Raw genomic sequence first — 26194 nt, 5'->3', positions numbered from 1 at the left:
CACACACACACACACACACACACACACACACACACACACACACACACACACACACACACACACACACACACACACACACACACACACACACCTGCAGAGGATGAGCAGGTTGCAAGTTGGTTACACAGAGCCAAAGTCATGCAGGCATATGTCGGTTCCCGAGTCCCAGAGTCTGTCTCTCATGTAAAATGTTCAATGCAGGAGAGGCCTTATTGGAAAGACCTAGAAGAAAAGGGAACCAAGGTGATCGCTGGACAGAAAGGGAAGGAATCACAAGCTCTCAGTGCTGTTACGTTCGGCTTCTCTTCCTGGATCTCTCCCTCTTGAAAAGGAGCACAAGTTTTTTTCTTTGTATTTTCTCTTTTTTTGTGTTTTTGTTAAGGAGCATCTACTCCCCTCACAGGACACACACACACTTACACACACACGCTTACACACACACACACACACACACACACTTACACACACACTTACACAGTACCGATGGACTGCTCCACATGTACAGAATGCTGGCGGACTAAAAGAGGAGGCAGGAAGGTGATTCAGCCGCAGCGTCTCGGCTGCTGAGAGGCCCTGTAGGCCAGCTGTCCATCCTCTGTATGAGGCAGCAGGGGGTTGGTTACTGTCTATCCCTGTGCTGCCTGTCTCACAACCCCATGGAGCAGGGTCCAGCTCTGTGTGTGGACACACAGTGCCTCCTAGCGGCTGCTGTTCTTGATAGCTTCCTTGGCTGCAACAATCAGGGGGCTCAGGCTGGACAGGGGCTTGGCTAACTTCAGGAACGAATGCTGCAAAGAACACAAGCGAAGAACAGTAATGAGGGGAATGCTCTGCATGTACAGACTGTGATTTAAGGTTAGAACGGTATGTTAGTAATGTAGGGGTAACCTGGTCAGTGTGGTCGAGTTTGGGTTATGTTAGAGTGGTCAGGTTAAGGTTTGGGTTATGTTAGTGGTCAGTGTGGTCAGGTTGGGGTTAACATGGTGGTCAGTACCTGGAGGAGCTCCTTGGCTGAGCCTCTGCGGTCCACGTCCATCTCCAGGCAACGGTTGAGGAAGTCTCTGAACACGGAGGTCAGGCGCTCAGGGTTCTGGAGCTCTGGAGTCCCGTTGGTGGCGATTAGGTACAGCGCCTGAGGGGATGGGAGAGAGGGGTGGAGAGGGCCAATCAGTTATTGGCCCTTACTGATCAAATAGCTCCAGTATATCCCTGGATGTGTGTGAACTGTAGATAATGTGTCTTACCCTGAGAGGGTTCTCATTCAGGTAGGGAGGTTCACCCTCCACCATCTCTATAGCCATGATGCCCAGGGACCAGATGTCCACCTTGGGCCCGTAGGCCTTGCGGGTCACCACCTCGGGTGCCATCCAGTAGGGCGTGCCCACCATGGTGCTGCGCTTGTTCTGCTCTGGGGTGATCTGGGCACAGAACCCGAAGTCGGCTTTAGGGAGAGAGGAACATGTCAGACATGGCTTCTTCAACCCCACCACTCCCCACAGGACTCTCTACCATCAACATCCAATTGACTATCATTCCACCCTGGCCCCTCCTGCCTGTCCCTTACTGGTGAGATGACTTACTGAGCTTGACCGAGCCGTCCATGCCCAGCAGGATGTTGTCACTCTTGATGTCTCTGTGGATCACCTGGTTGGAGTGCAGGAAGTCCAGAGCCTGCAGACACTGTAGAGAGTGGGGACACAGACACACATCTGGATCAGAGGAAATGCCTAGGCTAGTGGTCAGAAGGGGCTCAGCTCAAGTCACTAGGGGGTATTTGTGGGCTGGTCTCTTACCTCTCTGCAGACTGCAGCGATCTGTCCCTCGTCCATGCAGGTCTCAGTCACGACATCGGTCAGTGAGCCTCCAGCCAGGTACTCCATCACCACCCACAGCTCATCCCCTACCAGGTAACTGCAGACAGAGGAGGACAGAGAGATTAAAGGTAGGATCCAGAAAGTAAACAGCAAAGTGGGTCAATGTCCGCTTCAACTAAGAGCACTGGAGCTTGAGGCTTAACTTCTCCTCTGTTTTGGTGCCCTGGCTACCACGCTCTAACAGCGTGAAGCAGACCCGTGCACATGCGCAGATAATGTGTGAGACCGTGTGAGAGTGATGGCTACTTTGCTACTCTCAATGGCTACGGTACTACTCATGGCAATGCCATTTCACTGAGTCTACCTTCGAGTATAGTAGTGCACGACATGGTCATATTTAGAGTATCTGCTGTACTTGCGGTTTTCCCCATCAGTAACCATGGCTATGAAGGTCACCTGTCCAGGTAGTTGACTATGTTGGGGTTTTTGTTTTCCCTCATCACCAGGATCTCGTTGATGATGAGCTCCTTCTTGGGCTGCTGCTGGAGATTCATCTGCTTGATGGCCACCTGACAGAGGCACAACCACAAACGAGACATTAGACGGTGTTTTCGGTGCTCTTCCGACAGATTGCACAGCTACTGTGATTCGCCAGAAGGCTAATCAGGGTGACAGACCAACACGTAAGATGTGGATGTTTTTCTGAAAGGACTGCGGTAGTTAAGTTAGTTTACCTCCTGGCCAGTAGCAATGTCAATGGCTGTGTATACAGTGCCAGATGCCCTGAGGAAACAAGAGAACAACGCATTAGTTCCACATAGAAACAAGTCCTCATGCAAGGAGATAGAACAGATCATGGTGCACGCAAGCTATCCATCCAAAACATGTCCCTCCACGGTATCTATCTCCATAATATTAGAGTTATGCAACTCTCCAGAGCCTGGAGGACACTTCCTTATTGTTTTATTAACACAATAATCTAAAAGAAAATTATTACACAATGTCTTTGAATGCGAGCAGTTCAATTGCTTTTTTCCATAGATGATCAGGTACCATTTCATTTGACCACCAGAGGGCAGCATTGATGATTGGCCATTGAAAAGGCAACACTAATGCTTCTGGGTCAGTAATAACTAATACAAGTCATACACCTGTCAATAAAGTGACCTTTCCCCTGTGATTTCTATAAATGTCTTGCAGGGGTTATGTACCTACAGTATATAATGTACACATTATACCACTTGCGTATGTGGATAATGTCAAGAGCTCATTCTGCTATGAGTGGTGGGTCTGAGTTGCATGTGAAGTGTGTGTGGAGCAAGGTTATTAAAGTATTTGATTTCTATAATTTTAGATCTTTATTTAGAATTCAGTTTAATTTCAGTATGTTTTCAGAGCTGATTTGCAAGTTTATATTTGTTTATATTTGCTAACTACCTCTTTCAAAGAGTGCAGTGTATAAAGTCAGAAAATCTGCTGTCTCAGCCACTGCCTGTCACCAAGGGAGTACCCCAAGGCTCGATCCTAGGCACCACGCTCTTCTCAATTTACATCAACAACATAGCTCAGGCAGTAGGAAGCTCTCTCATTCATTTATATGCAGATGATACAGTCTTATACTCAGCTAGCCCCTCCCTGCATTTTGTGTTAAATGCTCTACAACAAAGCTTTCATTGTGTCCAACAAGCTTTCTCTACCCTTAACCTTGTTCTGAACACCTCCAAAACAAAGGTCATGTGGTTTGATAAGAAGAATGCTCCTCCTCCCACTGGTGATTACTACCTCTGAGGGTTTAGAGCTTGAGGTAGTCACCTCATACAAGTACTTGGGAGTATGGCTAGACGGTGCACTGTCCTTCTCTCAGCACATACCAAAGCTGCAGGCTGAAGTTAAATCTAGACTTGGTTTCCTCTATCGTAATCGCTACTCTTTCACCCCAGCTGCCAAACTAACCCTGATTCAGATGACCATCCTACCCATGCTAGATTACGGAGACATAATTTATAGATCGGCAGGTAAGGGTGCTCTCAAGCGGCTAGATGTTCTTTACCATTTGGCCATCAGATTTGCCACCAATGCTCCTTATAGGACACATCACTGCACTCTATGCTCTTCTGTAAACTGGTCATCACTGTATACCTGTCGCAAGACCCACTGGTTGATGCTTATTTATAAAACCCTCTTAGGCCTCACTCCCCCCTATCTGAGATATCTACTGCACCCCTCATCCTACACATACAACACAAGTTTTGCTAGTCACATTCTGTTAAAGGTCCCCAAAGCACACTCATCCCTGGGTCGTTCCTGTTTTCAGTTCGCTGCAGCTAGCAACTGGAACGAGCTGCAACAAACACTCAAACTAGACAGTTTTATCTCCATCTCTTCATTCAAAGACTCAATCATGGACACTTTTACTGACAGTTGTGGCTGCTTTGTGTGATGTATTGTTGTCTCTACCTTCTTGCGTTTTGTGCTGTTGTCTGTGTCCAATAATGTTTGTACCATGTTTTGTGTTGCTACCATGTTGTTGTCATATTGTGTTGCTACCATGCTGTGTGGTCATGTGTTGCTGCCTTGCTATGTTGTTGTCTTAGGTCTCTCTTTATGTAGTGTTGTGTTGTCTCGCTTGTTGTTTTGTCCTATTTTTATTTTTCCTTTATTTAACTAGGCAAGTCAGTTAAGAACAAATTCTTAATTTCAATGACGGCCTAGGAACAGTGGGTTACCTGCCTGTTCAGGGGCAGAACGACAGAAAGGATGTTTGGGAGGCTAGGAGCAATTTGGGTTGTATAATTGTTTTGAAGTTGCTTCCTGCAACTGTGGGTTAGTAATACATAAGGTGATGGGTCAGGTCATAGGTTAGCCCTTCTCATGACTCAGTCCTTCCACATCCCTTTTGATTAGCTGAGGTGATTTGGTCAAGTGTGAAATGCTCTACAAACAATTTATCCTTGATTGCGATACAGTTTTGGAAACCTTGAACACTAAACTTGAACACAAAAGTTATCATACAAAATCAACTTTACAAGTAAAAAAGATGCACTTTCTGTTAGCTGTTTTACCACAGATTTCCACTGAGTGTTTTTGTGTAACAGCTTCGAGCAGATGTTTTTTTTTGTTCCCTCCCGAGTTTCCATTAGGTCGGGAAGTGCAACACAAAACACCTCCGTTGGAATCTAAAATGCCTCACAGGAAGTGTATCTTTTGTATTTATTAAATCAGATTTGGGGGGATATGAAAGTTTACTGAACAAAATATGTATGTAAACTGTTGGCCCCATGTTTCATGAGCTGAAATAAAATATCCCAGACATTTTCCGTATGCACACAAATATAATTTCTCTCAAATGTTGTGCACAAATTAGTTTACATCCCTATTAGTGAGCATTTTTCCTTTGCCAAGATAATCCAACCACCTGACTGGTGTGGCAGATCAAGAAGCTGATTCAACAGCATGATCGTTACACAGGTGCACCTTGTGCTGGGGACAATAAAAGGCCACAAAATGTGCAGTTTTGTCACACAACACAATGCCACATATGTCTCAAGATTTGACGGGGTGTGCAATTGGAATGTTGACTGCATTAATGTCCACCAGAGCTGTTGACAGAGAATGTCATGTTCATTTCTCTACCATAAGCCTCCTCCAACGTCATTTGAGAGAATCTGGCAGCACGTCCAACCGGCCTCACAACTGCAGACCACGTAAATGCCGTTGTGTTGGCGAGTAGTTTGCTGATGTCAACGTTGTGAACAGAATACCCCATGGTGGCGGTGGGGTTATGGGCAGGCATAAGCTACGAACCACGAACACAATTGCATTTTATCGATGGCAATTAATGCGCAGAGATACCGTGACGAGATCCTGAGGCCCATTGTCGTGCCATTCATCCACCGCCATCACCTCATATTTCAGCATGATCATCATGTCACAAGGATCAGTACACAATTCCTGGAAGCTGAAAAATGCCCCAGTTCTTCCATGGCCTGCAAACTCACCAGACATGTCACCAGTTGAGCACGTTTGGGATGTTCTGGGTAGACGTGTACGACAGCGGGTTCCAGTTCCCGCCAATATCCAGCAGCTTTGCACAGCCATTGAAGAGGACTGGGAAAACATTCCACAGGCGACAGCCTGATCAACTCTATGCGAAGTTGATGTGTCGCGTTGCATGAGGGAAATGGTGGTCACATCAGATACTGACTGGTTTTCTGATCTACGCCCATACTTTTTTTTTTTAAAGGTATCAATGACCAACAGATGCATATCTATAATCCCAGTCATGTGAAATCCATAGATTAGGACCTAATGAATTTATTTATATGGTCTGATGTCCTTAGATGTACTGTAACTCAGTAAAAATGGTTGATATTATTGCAAGTTGTTTTTGTTCAGTATAGAATTTCTGAAATTTCCAAAACCGTATTGCATTGATTATTAGCAGTTCAAAGCAGAGCCGTATGGCTGTATGGCATTGGGTTCTTGAGAGCTCAGGTTAGGTTATATTCGTTTCTAGCCCAAACCGTTCAGAGTCTGCAGACGTTTTCGTGAGAAGAGCGATTTTCGGGATGTTTCCTGCCTGACAGACACTGCTGTAACTTTGCCACCTTCCACCGCAGATGCTGAAGGCCAACATTGGCTTAAACAGATGGACTTTGATGGGGATTTTTGTTCTATGCTAATTGGGTGCGTCGATCAACTCTAGGGGTAACTTTAGTAGGACATGTAAGAAGAATCAAGTTTGATACTTAGTCATTTTTTCCCCATTAGCTAGTGATAGCTAGTGAAAGTGATGCCCAAGCTAGGCCTTTTTGAAACATCCCCATCATCTGGCTGCCCACCAGATTAAGTAGATTGAAAATCCCATTAGATCTTTGCCCCAAAATTTTACAAAAAAACTAAAACTGAACATAATTCACAATGGTTTTCATTTTATTTTCTATCATTTTGGAGAAACAAAATTATAATAGTTTCAGTATAGCAGTATTTGCACTGCACTGTTTGAGCTAGAAACACAAGCATTTTGCTACACCCGCAATAACATCTGCTAAATATGTGTATGTGACCAATACCATTTGATTTGAGTTTGTTAATTCTTTTATTTCAGTTTACTAAATAGTTTTTTCATGAACTTAGTTTTTGTTTTAATTTCTGTTTTAGTTTACTATAATAACCTTGGTAGGGAGTGCCCATTCCTCTACGATGTTCACCAACTCTGTAATGCATACAGTGCATGACGGGCATGTGAACCTACTCTGCCAAGTGTACAGTGTATTTAAAGTGCACTTTTTAACATGTACATTATTATTCATTGCAAAGTGTATGTTCTGTAACATATACAGTATATGTATTGTGCGTAAATGATGTGTTATTCTGATGCCTGTGCCACAGGGGTATTGAGGCTCCAGTGGAATCAAAGATTTGATATTCCCTCTACAGTAGCCTGAGCAGCCTTTGAATTAGCCAGACAAAGATTACAGTAAGCTGATAAAAGCTCTGTGTGTTTGGCACCCCTGGCTCGGGTACAGTAATCTCTGCACCTCTATCCAAAGATGTCCCTCTCTCTGCCCTGACATTTTACACCTCTGAGTGCTGGAGGGCAGAACCACCACCCTGGACTCTGCCCTGGGGCAAGACACCACAGGCACCTCCCTGGGTACAGCCATGTTTTTACGATGCTGCCATTTCTGAATCAGCTCCAAGGGAATATAACACAGTCCCATGGTGAAGGAATATAACACAGTCCCATGGTGAAGGAATATAACACAGACCCATGGTGAAGGAATATAACACAGACCCATGGTGAAGGAATATAACACAGTCCCATGGTGAAGAAATATAACACAGTCCCATGGTGAAGGAATATAACACAGACCCATGGTGAAGGAATATAACATAGTCCCATGGTGAAGGAATATAACACAGACCCATGGTGAAGGAATATAACACAGTCCCATGGTGAAGGAATATAACACAGACCCATGGAGAAGGAATATAACACAGTCCCATGGTGAAGGAATATAACACAGACCCATGGTGAAGGAATATAACACAGTCCCATGGTGAAGGAATATAACACAGTCCCATGGTGAAGGAATATAACACAGACCCATGGTGAAGGAATATAACACAGTCCCATGGTGAAGGAATACAAAACACAGTCCCATGGTGAATGAATATAACACAGTCCCATGGTGAAGGAATATAACACAGTCCTATGGTGAAGGAATATAACACAGTCCCATGGTGAAGGAATATAACACAGTCCCAGTGTGAAGGAATATAACACAATCCCATGGTGAAGGAATATGAAACACAGTCCCATGGTGAAGGAATATAACACAGTCCCATGGTGAAGAAATATGAAACACAGTCCCATGGTGAAGGAATATAACACAGTCCCATGGTGAAGGAATATGAAACACAGTCCCATGGTGAAGGAATATAACACAGACCCATGGTGAATGAATATAACACAGTCCCATGGTGAAGGAATATGAAACACAGTCCCATGGTGAAGGAATATAACACAGTCCCATGGTGAAGGAATATGAAACACAGACCCATGGTGAAGGAATATAACACAGACCCATGGTGAAGGAATATAACACAGTCCCATGGTGAAGGAATATGAAACACAGTCCCATGGTGAAGGAATATGAAACACAGACCCATGGTGAAGGAATATAACACAGTCCCATGGTGAAGTAATATGAAACACAGTCCCATGGTGAAGGAATATGAAACACAGTCCCATGGTGAAGGAATATGAAACACAGTCCCATGGTGAAGGAATATAACACAGTCCCATGGTGAAGTAATATGAAACACAGTCCCATGGTGAAGTAATATGAAACACAGTCCCATGGTGAAGGAATATAACACAGTCCCATGGTGAAGTAATATGAAACACAGTCCCATGGTGAAGTAATATGAAACACAGTCCCATGGTGAAGGAATATAACACAGTCCCATGGTGAAGTAATATGAAACACAGTCCCATGGTGAAGGAATATGAAACACAGTCCCATGGTGAAGGAATATAACACAGTCCCATGGTGAAGTAATATGAAACACAGTCCCATGGTGAAGGAATATAACACAGTCCCATGGTGAAGTAATATGAAACACAGTCCCATGGTGAAGTAATATGAAACACAGTCCCATGGTGAAGGAATATAACACAGACCCATGGTGAAGGAATATAACACAGTCCCATGGTGAAGAAATATAACACAGTCCCATGGTGAAGGAATATAACACAGACCCATGGTGAAGGAATATAACACAGTCCCATGGTGAAGAAATATAACACAGTCCCATGGTGAAGGAATATAACACAGACCCATGGTGAAGAAATATAACACAGTCCCATGGTGAAGTAATATGAAACACAGTCCCATGGTGAAGTAATATGAAACACAGTCCCATGGTGAAGGAATATGAAACACAGTCCCATGGTGAAGGAATATGAAACACAGACCCATGGTGAAGGAATATAACACAGTCCCATGGTGAAGGAATATGAAACACAGTCCCATGGTGAAGAAATATAACACAGACCCATGGTGAAGGAATATAACACAGTCCCATGGTGAAGGAATATAACACAGACCCATGGTGAAGGAATATAACACAATCCCATGGTGAAGGAATATGAAACACAGACCCATGGTGAAGGAATATAACACAGTCCCATGGTGAAGAAATATAACACAGTCCCATGGTGAAGTAATATGAAACACAGTCCCATGGTGAAGGAATATGAAACACAGTCCCATGGTGAAGGAATATGAAACACAGTCCCATGGTGAAGGAATATAACACAGACCCATGGTGAAGGAATATAACACAGTCCCATGGTGAAGAAATATAACACAGTCCCATGGTGAAGGAATATAACACAGACCCATGGTGAAGAAATATAACACAGTCCCATGGTGAAGGAATATAACACAGTCCCAGTGGTGGAATATAACCAGGAACAGACTGAGTCTCCTGCCAGGGGTCTGGTTAAATGTTTGGTTATACACCATGAACTTCAGCCTAGTTTCCACTGCATTGACTTTACCAGTGCACCATGGCAGTCTAACCAATAGAGATCCTATTAAATTACTAGAGGGGCTATGTTATAAACACTCAAAGTTCCATAATGGGGTGAAAATGGCAGCCATATTGATCATGGAGAAATCCAAACCAGTCTAATTGGTAGAGGCATAATCCAGGCTTTACTTATGTAGAAAAATAGGCATGTGGAATACGTGTAATATAATTATTGTCAACCTAAAATATTGTCATATAATTCTAAATACAGTTTATAGAGGTATTATACAAATGTTTTGTATAAATAGCCTCTAAAATATATTTAAACAGACCATAAATGTCACAGATGTAGTTTTCTTGGAAAGCTGTCAGTGCTATTATCTGATACAATAGCAGTACTTGTTGCATTTACAACTTGTCTAAGTCCTATCATCAACTGATTCCAGCCAGTATTTGGCTGTGGATTGGCATTGTTTGAATGAAATGTTGGCATATTGACAGTTAATTTGAAAAATTATCAGGGTTGTCAATTTAGCGACTTTTCCCGCTATATTTAGAGAGTTTTCAGACCCCTCCAAAAAGAGGCTAGCGACAAATTCAGCTACATTTGAGGCTGCCTTCGGGGAGTTTCTTTGGTTTTGATAGCATTTAGCGACTTTTCCCACTCAATTCTGCCACGTGGGAGAAGCTGTCTGTGCAACTGAAGTCACAGCAATGAGGCAGACACAGGCAGAGAATGCCAGCATCCCCTGACCTCTGCAAACAGTTTTTAAGATTCATCCCACAATGACAGTAGCCGACGCCATACCATCATTTCCTGTCAGAAGGCACTTGAGGCAACTACTCTGAGACTGTCTACTGCTTCCTTTTGCTCCTTTGAGCAAATATCCTTCGAGTCCCTCCTTGGTACTGTAGACCACATAAAGACCTCCTCTTGCCCCTTGGACATGATCCCTACTAGACTACTAAAAAAGGTTATGCCTACTGTTGGCCCCAACATTCTGTCTATTGTAAATAGCTCCCTGACCTCTGGCTCCATTCCAGCCTATTTAAAAACTGCCCTGGTCCAACCTCTCCTTAAAAAGCCCAATCTAGAACCCTCCTCACTGAGTAATTATAGACCCATCTCAAAACTGATTTTTTTAAATCCAAGATTTCAGATGTTGCTTTCAAGCAATTGGTGGCTTATTTGAGCATGAACAACTTACTTGAAAAATTCCAGACAGGCTTCCGTTCACTTCACAGCACGGAAACTGCTTAATTGACAGTCAACAATGACATGCTGTGGGCTGTCGATGCCGGTGAATGCTCCATTCTAGTTCTTTTGGATAACATATTTGTTGGCTGGAGAGGTGGTTGATAATCTCCAGCATTGACCTTGACAGGTTAAGGTCATATCTATGAGGCAGACATTTCTCAGTGAGCATGGGTGGTTCAGTCTCGTCCCCAGAACCTATTCACTATGGTGTCCCCCAGGGTTAAATTCTGGGCCCCATCGTTTTCCCCCTGTACATGCTTTCCCTTGGTGACATAATCTGCAATCATAACATTCCGTTTCACTGCTATGCGGATGGCACATAGCTTTATTTACTAATCAAACCCAGTGGCCAAACTAGCATAGCTACCCTTCACAAGTGTCTTGCTGACATCAAATGTTGGATGTCTGACAATTTTCTCCAGCTCAACGATAAGAAATTGTTTTATTTGTCCCTGTCACGTTCCTGACCTTGTTTTCCTTTTGTATAGTTGTGTTTAGTGGGTCAGGACGTGAGCTGGGTGGGCAGTCTGTGTTGTTTGTTCTATGTTAAGTGTCATTGTTAATTGACCTTGTATGGTTCTCAATCAGAGGCAGGTGTTTGACGTTTCCTCTGATTGAGAACCATATATAGGTAGGTTGTTTCACATTGTTTGTTGTGGGTGGTTGTCTTCCGTGTCTGTGTATGTCGCACCACACGGGACTGTTTCGTTTTCGTTCGTGTATGTAGTCTGTTCCTGTTCGTGCGTTCTTCGTATATTGTAAGTTAGTTTGTTCAGGTCTGTTGACTTCGTTTATTATTTTGTAATTTCTCAAGTGTTCTTCGTGTTTCGTCGTTTTCATTTAATAAATTATGTCTACTTTCAACGCTGCGCTTTGGTCCAATCCCTACTCCTCCTCTTCAGACGAAGAGGAGGAGAACGACCGTTACAGAACCACCCACCTAACAAGGATCAAGCAGCGTGAGAGGAACCAGCAGCAGCGGCCAAAAAAACAGGACTCGTGGACTTGGGAGGAGATTCTGGACGGAAAGGGACCCTGGGCACAGCCAGGAGAATATTGCCGTCCCAAAGCTGAGCTGGAGGCAGCGAAAGCAGAGAGGCGGTGGTATGAGGAGGCAGCACGGAGGCGAGGCTGGAAGCCTGTTACTCAAGCCCAAAACTTTCTTGGGGGGGGGGTAAAAGGGAGTGTGGCGAAGTCAGGTAGGAGACCTGCGCCTACTCCCTGTACTTACCGTGGAGAGCGAGAGTACGGGCAGACACCGTGTTACGCAGTAGAGCGCATGGTGTCTCCTGTACGTGTGCATAGCCCGGTGCGGTACATACCAGCTCCTCATATCGGCCGGGCTAGATTGAGTATTGAGCCAGGTGCCATGAAGCCGGCTCAACGCGTCTGGTCTCCACGTCTGGTCTCCTCGGGCCGGCTTACATGGCACCAGCCTTACGCATGGTGTCCCCGGTTCGCCTACATAGCCCAGTGCGGGTTATTCCACCTCCCCGCACTGGTCGGGCTACGGGGAGAATACAACCAGGTAAGGTTGGGCAGGCTCAGTGCTCAAGGGAGCCAGTACGCCTGCACGGTCCGGTATTTCCGGCGCCACCTCCCCGCCTCAGCCCAGTACCACCAGTGCTTACACCACGCACCAAGCCTCCTGTGCGTCTCCAGAGCCCTGTTCCTCCTCCACGCACTAGCCCTGTGGTGCGTGTCTCCAGCCCATTACCACCAGTGCCTACACCACTCCAGACAGGAGCACCCGCCAGACAGGAGCCGCTAGAGCCGTCCGCCAGACAGGAGCCGCCAGAGCCTTCCGCCAGACAGGAGCCGCCAGGGCCTTCCGCCAGACGGGATCGGCCGGAGCCTTCCGCCAGACAGGATCAGCCAGAGCCGTCAGCGAGCCATGAGCAGCCAGAGCCGTCAGCGAGCCATGAGCAGCCAGAGCCGTCAGCGAGCCATGAGCAGCCAGAGCCGTCAGCGAGCCATGAGCAGCCAGAGCCGTCAGCGAGCCATGAGCAGCCAGAGCCGTCAGCCAGTCCGGAGCTCCCGTCCCTCAGTCCGGAGCTCCCGTCCCTCAGTCCGGAGCTGCCGTCCTTCAGTCCAGAGCTGCCGTCCTTCAGTCCGGTGCTGCCCCTTATCCCGGTGCTGCCCCTTATCCCGGTGCTGCCCCTTATCCCGGTGCTGCCCCTTATCCCGGTGTTGCCCCTTAATTTAGGTGGGTTTAGGGTTAGGGTTATCCCCCACCTTGCTAGAACCCAGATTGTAAATAACCTTGGTTATTTGTCTACCAATGTAAAGCCTACAGCCAAAAACCTTGGTGTCTTCTTTGACCCTTTACCTAAACCTCAAACTGAATGTTAAAAAGGTTATCCAGTCCTGCTTTTATCCTCTAAGAAATATAGCTGGAGTCAAGTATTTTATTCAGTCACTGATCTGGAGACAGTTATAGCTACATGCTTTTATTTCCTCACGACTAGAGTACTGTAACGCTTTGTATACATGTCTCAGTTAGAACTCACTCCATCGTCTACAGTTAGTTCAAAATGCTGCAGTTCTGCACCAGAACATTTAACCATATCACACTTATTTTAGCTTCTGTGCCCCGGCTACCAGTCACTTTTAAAATAGATTAAATGTTATTATTCTCGTTTAAGGCTAGACTCGGTTTAGCCTCATCCTATATCTCTGATCTTTAATCTTCCTACGAGCCAGGACGCAGCCTCAGATCCTCTGGCAGGGCACTGTTGACCACTCCAAAATTTAGATTGAAAATGAAAGGAGACAAGGCATCTGCCATTAGGGCCCCTAGACTTTGGATCAGGCTTGCAGATTCAGTGCCTCTTTAAATCCCTGCTGAAGTTTTCATAAAGTTTAAACTTTTATAAAGGTGCTTTTAATGTATGATTTCAATTAGCTATCTTCTTTCAGTCTCCTTCCTCCTGTCTTTGTTAGTACTTTTATATTATTATTTTATGATGTGAAGCACTTTGTTACCTGCATTGAAAAGTGCTATACAAATAAAGTTCATGTTATTAAGTTATTATTAGACAGAATGAAGTGGAAGACTGATTTCACAAGTCACAAGTCAGAGCTTGAGTCAAGTCTCACATCTCTCTCTCTCCCACTTCTCTCCCTCACTCTGTTCTCCTTGCCCTCTTCTCCCTCCCTCCCTCCCTCCCTCCCTCCCTCCCTCCCTCCCTCCCTCCCTGAGACTGTCACGCTACACCAGTGTATTGCATTGTAAGTGTGTATGAATAATGAAAGAGTGTTCATGTTTGGTCCAGTCAGCTCTCGTGGAGGCAGGCCCAGCCCTAGCCCAGGCCCAGTCCAGGCCCTGCCGAGGCCCAGCCCAGGCCCAGTCCCTGCCCAGGCCCAGCCCATGCCCAGCCCAGGCCCTGGCCCAGACACTGATACCTTGCAGCCAGCCAGGTAACAAACACTCTGTTATGTAGCTGTGCAACCAATCCATACTAATTATTGACTCATCAGGAATAGTCTCATGTGATCTATCTCCAGGTTTGTTAATAGCTCACATCATGAGATAACATTTTTCCTGTCGATTCAATCAGAGGAATCTGTGTGTAACCACAGAGTAGTGTTCTTATCTTTTTGCACAGCTGTTTTAATTTATAGACAGTGTGTGTAGATTGTCTGTCATTACCACCCACATTGATCAGGGAGCCCTTAGGGGTGTGTTAGATGAGGCTACACAGACAAACAGAGTGCCTCTGCAGTGCTGGAGGGAGCTGGAAGCTGCCGTTGTTGTGTTCAGGACTGAGGTGGAGGGAGTGGTGATATCAGGGCTAAGCTCACCCGAAACTCCAGAGAGAAGGAGAGAGAGAGAGAGAGAGAGAGATCGAGAGAGAGAGAGAGCGCAGGCTGAGCTCATCTGGCCCGCAGCCAAGCCTAGATACAGTTCTGATTTCCTCTCTACTTCTCTCTATTCTCTCTCAGACCCTTCGTTCTTTCTCTCCTCTCTTTCTCTGGTCACTTCTGAGTGAGACTCCGTCTTTATTTCTCTCAGCTGGGCTGACTACCAAAGACGCTGGGCTGACTACCAAAGACGCTGGGCTGACTACCAAAGTCTACTTTGGTAAATAACAGAAAGTAAGTAGCTGGTGGATTTGGATTGAAGGTGGACTTACCCTTGTCCTATTTTCTCAAAGCGTGTGTACTTCTTTTTGGGGTCCCCCACACTCACAATGCTCCCTGGGAGGACAGAGAGAGGTGATTAGTGGAGAGTGTAGAGAGTGTGAGAGCATGACAATAGGGGGTCTAGGTCAGGCTGAGGCACACACACACACACACACACACACACACACACACACACACACACACACACACACACACACACACACACACACACACACACACACACACACACACACACACACACACACACACACACACACACACACACACACACACACACACACACACACACACATGGAGAAGGCAACCCTGCATTACACACACACTCCTCTGCCCACGCCACTCAGGGATGTGGCCCGCTGTGGGGCATCGTACTGCAGCCAAATACACTGCTGCATGCTGAAAGGTTGGCCTGCTCAGTAGAGCACTGCTGATGTTTTTGGACAGGGACACAGGCAGACACTGCAGCACTCAGACTACGGAGGGGCGCTTGGCCATCCTAAGGCTGTAATCTCTGGCTTACTGAGCAGCCCACACTAATCACTGCAGTAGGATGGGTTTGGAGAACTAGACACACAACACAGTACAGTTACAGCACACTCTCTATGGGACTCTCCATGCTCCATAGGTCCACAGAGAGACAACATACTCAGTCGCTCCAGAATCTCCTCGTCTGTCATCTTGGACTTCTTCTTCTGCCGGTCGGTGTTGCGGTACAGAGTGCTGGACGTGTTCTCTGGCTGGACCTGGGACTCCGGTGGGGTTGTGACCTCCTTCACAGGGGCGGGAGGCGCCAAGGGCTCGATGACAGAGCGGGTGTATATCTGTACGGAGAGGAGCAGGACACAGTCACAGTCAGAGAGGAGCAGGACACAGTCACGGTCAGAGAGGAGCAGGACAGTCACAGTCACAGAGGAGCAGGACACAGTCACAGTCAGAGAGGAGCAGGACACAGTCACGGTCAGAGGAGCAGGATACTGTCACAGTCAGAGAAGAGTAGGACACAGTCACGGTCAGAGAGGAGCAGGACACAGTTACAGTCAGAGGAGCAGGACACTGTCACAGTCAGAGAAGAGCAGGACACAGTCACGGTCAGAGAGGAGCAGGACACAGTCACAGTCACAGAGGAGCAGGACACAGTCACGGTCAGAGGAGCAGGATACTGTCACAGTCAGAGAAGAGCAGGACACAGTCACGGTCAGAGAGGAGCAGGACACAGTCACAGTCACAGAGGAGCAGGACACAGTCACAGTCAGAGAGGAGCAGGACACAGTCACGGTCAGAGGAGCAGGACACTGTCACAGTCAGAGAAGAGCAGGACACAGTCACGGTCAGAGAGGAGCAGGACACAATCAAGGTCAGAGAGGAGCAGGACACAGTCACGGTCAGAGAGGAGCAGGACACAGTCACAGTCAGAGAGGAGCAGGACAAAGTCAGAGAGGAGCAGGACACAGACACAGTCAGAGAGGAGCAGGACAGACACAGTCAGAGAGGAGCAGGACAGACACTGTCAGAGAGGAGTAGGAAAACATGCATACTCTACAGCGCTGTAGTGAGTTGAGTTGTTGAGGTAGTAAGACTGTAAGTCTGTCTAGATCTGTAACAAGGTTTTAAGTCATCGTTCATAACCTCAGTGTGACTCACAGATTTAGTGTGCTCAGGTCGAGGTGCGATGACGGGCGGAAGCTCATTGTCATCATCGTCATCCTCCTCCTCTTCTTCCTCCTCCTCCTCCTCCTCCTCTGACACAGGGGGCGCTATCGGGGGCTCTGTGGATGTCTTTGCACCCTGAGGGGTAAAACAAGGGGTCAGTGAGGAGGTCTGTAGTATGTTGGACTGTGACAATCTGACACCGCTGGGACAGACTGCATCACCTGCAATATTGTCAATGGTTAGTCCAGGAACTCCTAATGTTCCATGTAATGAAGCACGTCCAAGCTCACAATAAACACCTCCTATTACAACAGGGTGCTCGGCTGTGAACTAGAATAGGGTCAAACAGAAAGATTGTAATGGATTTGACATGTGTAATTAGGAATGTAGGTATTCGACATGATCGGCTTGCTTAAACCTGGAGAGGATAGCTACTAGCATGGCTTATGGGCTGAGGTATGTACCAGAAAGAGAAAAGACAAGAGAGTGGGGTATGGCATGGATGGGATTTGGGTGGGGTTGGTGGGGGGGGTGTTGTAGAGTAGTTACAGGGTGAGGTTTGAGAGTGAATCATTTTACAGCAAAAACAGAGTTGAAATGAGAGTTAACAACAGAGATAAAATTAGAGTTAAAAACAGAGTTAAAATGAGAGTTAAGAACAGAGTTAAAATGAGAGTTAAAAACAGGGTTAAAATGAGAGTTAAAAACAGAGTTAAAATGAGAGTTAAATACAGAGTTAAATGAGAGTTAAAAACAGAGTTAAAATGAGAGTTAAAAACAGAGTTAAAATGAGAGTTAAAAACAGAGTTAAAATGAGAGTTAAAAACAGAGTTAAAATGAGAGTTAAAAACAGAGTTAAAATGAGAGTTAAAAACAGAGTTAAGAACAGTTCAAATGAGAAAACATGCTACAACAAGGCTAACAGGGATAATCTATGTTGTGATGTATTTGCGCGTCAGCTCATAGAACTGCATTACACAGCATACAGTTGGACCTGGAGAACCAAACATGCAAAACAAACCCCTGACCCAACACTTCAACTCCAACCAGAGCCACTAAAAACATCATCCAGTCTTACAGTACGGTAGGCCACAATACCAACTATGATGGTGGTGAAAGAGCCATGCAAAGGCCCCTCCCTGTCACTATTTGCTCCTCTGTAAATGATTTCTCATGTCTCTCCCCTCTGTACTGTACTCCATCATAAACACCATCATCTGGGTGAACCTGTTCTGTAAGGTGGGATAGATTTCCTCCATCTCTAGCCTAAGTATGCAATGTAAGATGGCAAAGAACAGCCAAAGCAGCACAGCATAGCAGTAGCGGTGACTAGCTGCAGGCTATGCAATGGTGGCAAGCCAGCAGTCCTTCGTTTAGCAGTGGAAGGTGGTTTGGTTTAAGCTCTGCCATGGGGGGATAAGAGGGGTCAGCGTTCTGAGAAGAGCCCGAGAGACAGAACAGATAGAGGTGAAGGCGGCAGAGGAGATGAGAGGCTAGCTGGCTAATGATAAGTAGCGCTAAGCTAGCAGGTTTCTACTGGGCCATGCGGCCAGATCTAAACAGCCGATGGCCTATTAAAGCAGGCACATATTGGCTACGTGGTGAACATGGGATCCGACATGCAGGAATGTGAGTATCGTCACAGCCCTCTCAGGCATGCGCCTCACAGCCCTGGCAGTTAAAGGATGGGCCATTTGGAATTGGTTAAGGAAATGCTTACAGCCAAGTGGTGAAATAGAGATGCATCCATGACATTAAATGTAGCCAGATTCAATTTAAATATAGAGAACGGCGATGTCTCTAAAATCTCAGACATTTGCGGTGGGCAAGTCATGTTCATTGGTAAGTCCTGTTCATTTTCATCCAATGGAGCCTGGACATCTGGGCAAATCTAGCATCAACAACAGTAAGAGTTCAAAATGGTTCAATTTAGAGTATAGCCAACGTAGAGGCATGTGGAAAGTAATATGGAGGAGTTACCTTGTCAAATAAGGCGCTGCAGGTTCTATGGCTGACAGGAGGCCCAGACGACAGCAGTCGGTTCTGAATGTGAAGGTTGAAAATGGGAGGATTTACTGAACACAGACCCACACAACATTACAGAGCAATGGACTGGACTACAGCGGGACAGGAGAGGGCAGAGGGCAGGGGACCACTACGGAGTGATGGGGAATAAATGACATCATCAACATCTAACTACAGATGAATGGATCCTCACATACTGAGGAGAGAATTTCATGGGTGAAGAGACACAAATCATGTTTTGGGGAGCGGAGATGCCAAGGGGATCACCACAGTGATATTAGTGGCAGAACCTTTTGCTTTCGGGACTGTAACTTAACACCACCGTGTTATTACATATATCAGAGGGCTGAGCGATTGGGAGGCGTGGTACCCACTGCCAGGCTCAGGAACCGGCTCCTTACGGACCTGCTCTATCAACACTTCGTCAGGACCCTCAGAGTGCTGGGAGTCAACAGACCGGCACAACCGCCTGGGAACAACAGCCTTCTTCAGACATGGCAGAACCATAATGGAGAAAAGGGCCTCCGTGCTCAGACCCAAGCCAGAGGTAAAGTACCATCAGACAGAAAGACTAAATGCAGGTGAGTGCACATGCCCTCTGAGTCTTCTTTCTCAGTCCACCAATGAAACGTTACTTTGACAGAGACACTGTCCAAAGAATATGTAGTCAATAGCAACTTTCCCCCCCAAATCAAATCAAATCAAATTGTATTGGTCACATACACGTGGTTAGCAGATGTTAATACGAGTGTAGCAAAAGGCTTGTGCTTCTAGTTCCGACTAGAACTTACCAGTCTAGCTATAATACAGTGAGGAGATTGGTTGCATCACTTGCGTAGACAGTTACCCGTACACAACTACCGATTAAGGGCCTATAGGGACAATGGTTTTCAAAATATATGAAATATGACAAAACGGTTCATTATTAAAATAAACTGAGCCATTGTGGCAGCCCAGAGAGAGTCATTAGGCTGATTTCCAAAGGGGACGTTTAGACTCTGAGACAGTCGTGTGAGGTCAGGGTAATGATAATAGACCGTCCTTGCTTACAGTCCTTACAAAAGCTCCGCAGCACTCTACGTCTGAGGAGAGAATACTACAACGCGTGCAAGCTCATATTTGTTTCTCGTTCAACAAATGTGTACCAATTAGCTGTTGAGATGAAAGGAACATGTTGGAAATGGATGAGCACTTACCAGAGTGTTGACTGCTATGTATCCATGTGCAGATTTGTCTGAAAGAGAAAGGAATCATTGCCCCACGTCCAATTCTCTTACAGTGACAACACGCTGACATGTAGACTCTCCGATAAATAGTCAAAGCTTTTACTCAGTAGCACATTTTTCTTTTTCATTCAGAAAACGTAAGACAGCGAGATGATCTGAGCATTGTGTGTTTGTGTGTTCTCACCTCCGGAGGTGAAACTCATGTATTTCTGGTTGTTGACCGTCTCTTTGGAGTCGTAGAACTTGAGCACGTCCAGCACGGCCTGAGGGTTCTTCTTCTGCTCCAGCTTGGTGATGTTGGAGGTCTGAAGGAGCCGCGCCCACTGCTCTGGGATGCCCTGGGGGAGAGAGGTCACAGGTCATAGGTCAGGGGTTAGATCCACTCTTTGACCTCATTGCTACCGCCACTGCACACCTTTTCATGTTTGGGTTATAGTTAACAAGTAGTGGTAATATGGGTGATAAGGGTGTACTAACAGCTACTACTAGATACCTTCCTTGTCTGTGATATACTGTATAAAGACATGCACTGGAAGTACCTTGATCTGTCACTTAAAGATGTACTATTGGACTATAAATTATGCCTTCCTGTAATATACTTATGCTAAAATGTTTATTCTATTCTAATAAGCCATTTACTTTATGTTCGTATTCTTATCTTTAATTAGTTCTTATTGTTGTTGCATTGTCGAGAAGGAACCTGCAAGTAAGCATTTGGTTAGACGGTGAATACCACGTGTATCCTGTACATACGACTAAAACAATTAGAAACTGAAACTTACAGTGAACTCCCCTGTAACAGCGTCAAAACCAACATGGATGGTGTGCTCAAAGTCTGAAGGCAGGGAGATCTCAGGACGCTCCTTCTCCTTCTTCTTGTTTGCTGCACGGAGGAACAAAAGAACATGCAGATCTATGTATAATACATACACAAGGATTTTAAAGAGATGTACAGTGCCTTCGGAAAGTATTCAGACCCCTTGACTTTTTCCACATTTTGTTACATTACAGCCTTATTCTAAAATAGATTTTTTTTTAAATCCTCAGCAATCTACACACATCACCCCATAATGACAAAGCTAAAACAGGATTTTAGAAATGTTTGCACATTTATAAAAAATAAAAACACACCCATTGCCATGAGACTCGAAATTGAGCTCAGGTGCATCCTGTTTCCATTGATCATCCTTGAGATGTTTCTACAACTTGATTGGAGTCCACCTGTGGTAAATTCAAATGATTGGACATGATTTGGAAAGGCACACACCTGTCTATATAAGGTCCCACAGTTAACAGTGCATGTCAGAGCAAAAACCAAGCCATGAGGTTGAAAGAATTGTTCATATAGCTCTGAGACAGGAATGTGTCAAGACACAGATCTGGGGAAGGGTACCAAAACATGTCTGCAGCATTGAAGGTCCCCAAGAACAGTGTTGCCTCTATCATTCATAAATGGAAGAAGTTTGGAACCACCAAGACTCTTCCTAGAGCTGGCCGCCCGGCCAAACTGATCAATTGGTGGAGAAGTGCCTTGGTCAAGGAGGTGACCAAGAACCCGATAGTCACTCTGATAGAGCTCTAGAGTTCCTCTGTGGAGATGGGAGAACCTTCCAGAAGAACAACCATCTCTGCAGCACTCCACCAATCAGGTCTTTATGGTAAAGTGGCCAGACGGAACCCACTCCTCAGTAAAAGACACACGCCAGCCTGCTTGGAGTTTGCCAAAAGGCACCTAAAGACTCTCAGACCATGAGAAACAAGATTCTCTGGTCTGATGAAACCAAGATTGAACTCTTTGGCCTGAATGCCAAGCATCAGGCCTGGAGGAAACCTGGCACCATCCCTACGGTGAAGCATGGTGGTGGCAATCATGCTGTGGGAATGTTTTTCAGCTGCAGGGACTGGGAGACTAGTCAGGATCAAAGCAAAGATGAACGGAGCAAAGTACAGAAAAATCCTTGATGAAAACCTTCTCCAGAGTGCGTAGTACCTCCAACTGGGGGCAAAGGTTCACATTCCAACCAGACAACGACCCTAAGCACACAGCCAAGACAAGGCAGGAGCTGCTTCTGAGCAAGTCTCTGAATGTCCTTGAGTGGCCCAGACAGAGCTCGGACTTGAACCCAATCGAACATCTCTGGAGAAACCTGACTATAGCTGTGCAGCAACACTCCCCATCCAACTTGACAGAGCTTGAGAGGATCTGCAGGGAAGAATGGGAGAAACTCCACAAATACAGGAAAGCTTGTAGCATCATACCCAAGAAGACTCAAGGCTGTAATCGCTGCCAAAGTTGCTTCAACAAAGTATTGAGTAAAGGGTCTGAATACTTACAGTACCAGTCAAAAGTTTGAACACTCCTACTCATTCAAGCGTTTTTCTTTATTTTTACAATTTTCTACATTGTAGAATAATAATGAAGACAACAAAACTATGACATAACACATATGGAATCATGTAGTAACCAAGAAAGTGTTAAACAAATCAAAATATATTATATATTTCAGATTCTTCAAAGTAGCCACCCTTTGCCTTGATGACAGCTTTTCACACTCGTGGCATTCTGTCAACCAGTTTCACCTGGAATGCTTTTCCAACAGTATTGAAGGAGTTCTCACATATGCTGAGCACTTGTTGGCTGCTTTTCCTTCATTCTGCGGTCCAAATGGCAAGTGTCTTCACTGACATTTTCAACCTCTCCCTGACTGAGTATGTAATACCTACATGTTTCAAGCAGGCCACCATGTTTCAAGCAGGCCACCACCTGTGCCCAAGGAAGCGAAGGTAACCTGCCTAAATAATTACCGTCCCTTAGCACGGACGTCGGTAGCCATGAAGTGCTTTGATAGGCTGGTCATGCCTCACATCAACAGCATCCTCCTGGATAACCTAGACCCACTCCAATTCGTATACCGCCCCAACAGATCCACAGATGACGCAATCTCAATCGCACTCCACACTACCCTTTCCCACCTGGAAAAGGGTAGAATGTGAGAATGCTGTTCATTGACTACAGCTCAGCGTTCAACACCATAGTGCCCATGAAGCTCATCACTAAGCTAAGGACCCTGGGACTAAACACCTCCCTCTGCAACTGGATCCTGGACTTCCTGACGGGCCACCCCCAGGTGATAATGGTAGGCAACAACAAGTCTGCCACGCTGATCCTCAACACTGGGGCCCCTCAGGGGTGTGTACTTAGTCCCCTCCTGTACTCCCTTTTCATCCACGACTGCGTGGCCAAACACGACTCCAACACCATCATTAAGTTTGCTGACAACACAACAGTGGTAAGCCTGATCACCGACAACGAAGAAAAAGCCTATAGGGAGGAGGTCAGAGAACTGGCAGTGTAGTGCCAGGACAACAACCTCTCCCTCAATGTGAGCCAGACAAAGGAGCTGATCGTGGACTACAGGAAAAGGCGGCCCGAACAGGCCCCCATTAACATCAACGGGAATGTAGTGGAGCGGGTCAAGAGTTTCAAGTTCCTTGGTGTCCACATCACCAACAAACTATCATGGTCCAAACACACCAAGACAGTTGTGAAGAGGGCAAGACAAAACCTTTTCCCCCTCAGGAGACTAAAAGGATTTGGTATGGGTCCCCAGATCCTCAAAATGTTCTACAGCTGCACCATCAAGAGCATCCTGACCGGTTGCATCACCGCCTGGTCAGGCAACTGCTCGGCATCTGACCGTAAGGCGCTACAGAGGGTAATGCGTACGACCCAGTACATCACTGGGGCCAGGCTTCCTGCCATCCAGGACCTATATAATAGTCAGCGGAAAGCCCATAAAACTCCAGTCACCCAAGTCATAGTCTGTTTTCTCTGCAACCGTATGGCAAGCGGTACCGGAGCGCCAAGTCTAGAACCAAAAGGCTCCTTAACAGCTTCTACCCCTAAGCCATAAGACTGCTGAACAATTAATCAAATGGCCACCGGACTATTACATTGACCCCCCACACCTCCATTTGTTTGTTGTACTGTACACTGCTGCTACTCGCTGTATATTATCTATACTTCACCCCTACCTACATGTACAAATTACCTCAACTAACCTGTATCCCCGCACACTGACTCGGTACCGGTACCCCCTGTATGTAGCCTCATTATTGTTACGTAATTGTGTTACTCTTAATTATAATTTTTTTACTTTAGTTTATTTGGTAAATATTTTCTTAGCTCTTCTTGAACTGCACTGTTGGTTAAGGGCTTATAAGTAAGCATTTCACGGTAAGGTCTACACTTATTGTATTCAGCGCATGTGACAAAAAGTTTGATTTTAACTCATCCCAAACCATCTCAATTGGGTTGAGGTCGGGTGATTGTGGAGGTCAGGTCATCTGTTACAGCACTCCATCACTCTCATTCTTGGTCAAATAGCCCTTACACAGCCTGGAAGTGTGTTGGGTCATTGTCCTGTTGAAAAACAAATTATAGTCCCACTAAGCCCAAACCAGATGGGATGGTGTATCGCTGCAGAATGCTGTGGTAGCCATGCTGGTTAAGTGTGCCTTGAATTCTAAATAAATCACAGACAGTGTCACCAGCAAAGCACCCCCACACCATCACACCTCCTCCTCCATGCTTCACGGTGGGAAACACACATGCGGAGATCATCCGTTCACTTACTCTGCATTTCACAAAGACACGACGGTTGGAACCAAAAATCTCACATTTGGACTCATCAGACCAAAGGACAGATTTCCACCAGTCTAATGTCTATTGCTTGTGTTTCTAAACACAAGCAAATCTCTTCTTATTATTGGTGTCCTTCAGTAGTAGTTTCTTTGCAGCAATTCGTCCATGAAGTCCTGATTCACACAGTCTCCTCTGAAGAGTTGATGTTGAGATGTGTCTGTTACTTGAACTCTGTGAAGCATTTATTTGCTGCAATTTCTGAGGCTGGTAACTCAGATGAGCTTATCCTCTGCAGCAGAGGTAACTCTGGGTCTTCCTTTACTGTGGCGGTCCTCATGAGAGCCAGTGTCATCATAGCGCTTGATGGTTTTTGCGACTGCACTTGAAGAAACGTTCAAAGTTCTTGACATTTTCCAGATTGACTGACCTTCGTGTCTTAAAGTAATGATAGACTGTCGTTTCTCTTTTCTTATTTGAGATAATATGGACTTGGCCTTTTACCAAATAGAGCTATCTTCTGTATACCACCCCTACCTTGTCACAAAACAACTGATTGGCTCAAACTTATTAAGAAGGAAATAAATTCCACAAATTAACTTTTAACAAGGCACCCCTGTTCATTTAAATGCATTCCAGGTGACTACCTCATGAATCTGGTTGAGAGAATGCCAAGAGTGTGCAAAGCTGTCAAGGCAAAGGGTGGCTACTTTGAAGAATCTCAAATATAAAATATATTTTGATTTGTTTAATAGTTTTTTGGTTACTACATGATTCCATATGTGTTATTTCATAGTTTTGATGTCTTCACTATTACTCTACATTGTAGAACATAGTAAAAAATAAAGAAAAACCCTTGAATGAGTATGAATAAGTGTTTCCAAACTTTTGACTGGTACTGTTTATAAAATGTTATTTTTTAGTTTTACATTTTTAATAAAAAACTATTTTTGCTTTGTCATTATCGGGTATTGTGTGTCGATTGAAAAAACAATTTAATACATTTTAGAATAAGGCTGTAACCTAACAAAATGTAGAAATGGTCAAGGGGTCTGAATACTTTCCGAATGCACTGTACGTTAAAATCGGTGTCATTATTCTTGAACAGTGATTTTCAATATTTTTAGAATAAGAACTGTGTTTACAAGGATTATATGGCTCTAGCAACTTTTATATAACTGAGATTGTTTCACTTTTTTGCCGAGGGCAGAGCTAAAAATAAATACAATACCCATATCCCAAATTGCATAGCTCAGAGAGGGCTCCTAACCCTAATAAAACAGTGATGTTACTCTATCACTGATCAACGGGTTCCTTGTTTTCACTTGACCTCGTGAGCCAGTGAGGATGTCTCGGGTTTCGTGGAAACTCCAGGCCTAGTTTTTCATAT

At 45.4% G+C, this 26194-nt stretch overlaps 1 protein-coding gene across 2 annotated transcripts in view; it reads right to left on the bottom strand.

Annotated features, from left to right (window-relative positions):
* Positions 1-345: 345 nt before the first annotated feature.
* LOC139537051 (serine/threonine-protein kinase PAK 3) overlaps positions 346-26194 on the bottom strand; it is a 57909-nt gene continuing 32060 nt past the window's right edge. Inside the window, exons 3-16 of one of the 2 annotated variants that reach the window (XM_071337888.1) lie at positions 20945-21045; positions 20347-20500; positions 20133-20170; positions 18892-18954; positions 16903-17046; positions 15908-16082; positions 15252-15315; positions 2549-2597; positions 2271-2383; positions 1794-1911; positions 1581-1680; positions 1245-1441; positions 995-1132; positions 346-788 (exon numbers count right to left, since the gene is read on the bottom strand). In XM_071337888.1, the coding sequence (XP_071193989.1) occupies positions 699-788; positions 995-1132; positions 1245-1441; positions 1581-1680; positions 1794-1911; positions 2271-2383; positions 2549-2597; positions 15252-15315; positions 15908-16082; positions 16903-17046; positions 18892-18954; positions 20133-20170; positions 20347-20500; positions 20945-21045 (1544 nt within the window). In that variant the 3' untranslated portion in view covers positions 346-698. The remainder of the gene's footprint in view (positions 789-994; positions 1133-1244; positions 1442-1580; positions 1681-1793; positions 1912-2270; positions 2384-2548; positions 2598-15251; positions 15316-15907; positions 16083-16902; positions 17047-18891; positions 18955-20132; positions 20171-20346; positions 20501-20944; positions 21046-26194) is intronic. The other variant, XM_071337889.1, reaches the window with a different exon arrangement.

Source organism: Salvelinus alpinus, chromosome 13, assembly GCF_045679555.1.
Source record: "Salvelinus alpinus chromosome 13, SLU_Salpinus.1, whole genome shotgun sequence".
In the NCBI taxonomy this organism is placed as follows: Eukaryota; Metazoa; Chordata; class Actinopteri; order Salmoniformes; family Salmonidae; genus Salvelinus; species Salvelinus alpinus.
This window is presented reverse-complemented; position numbering and strand designations above follow the sequence as displayed.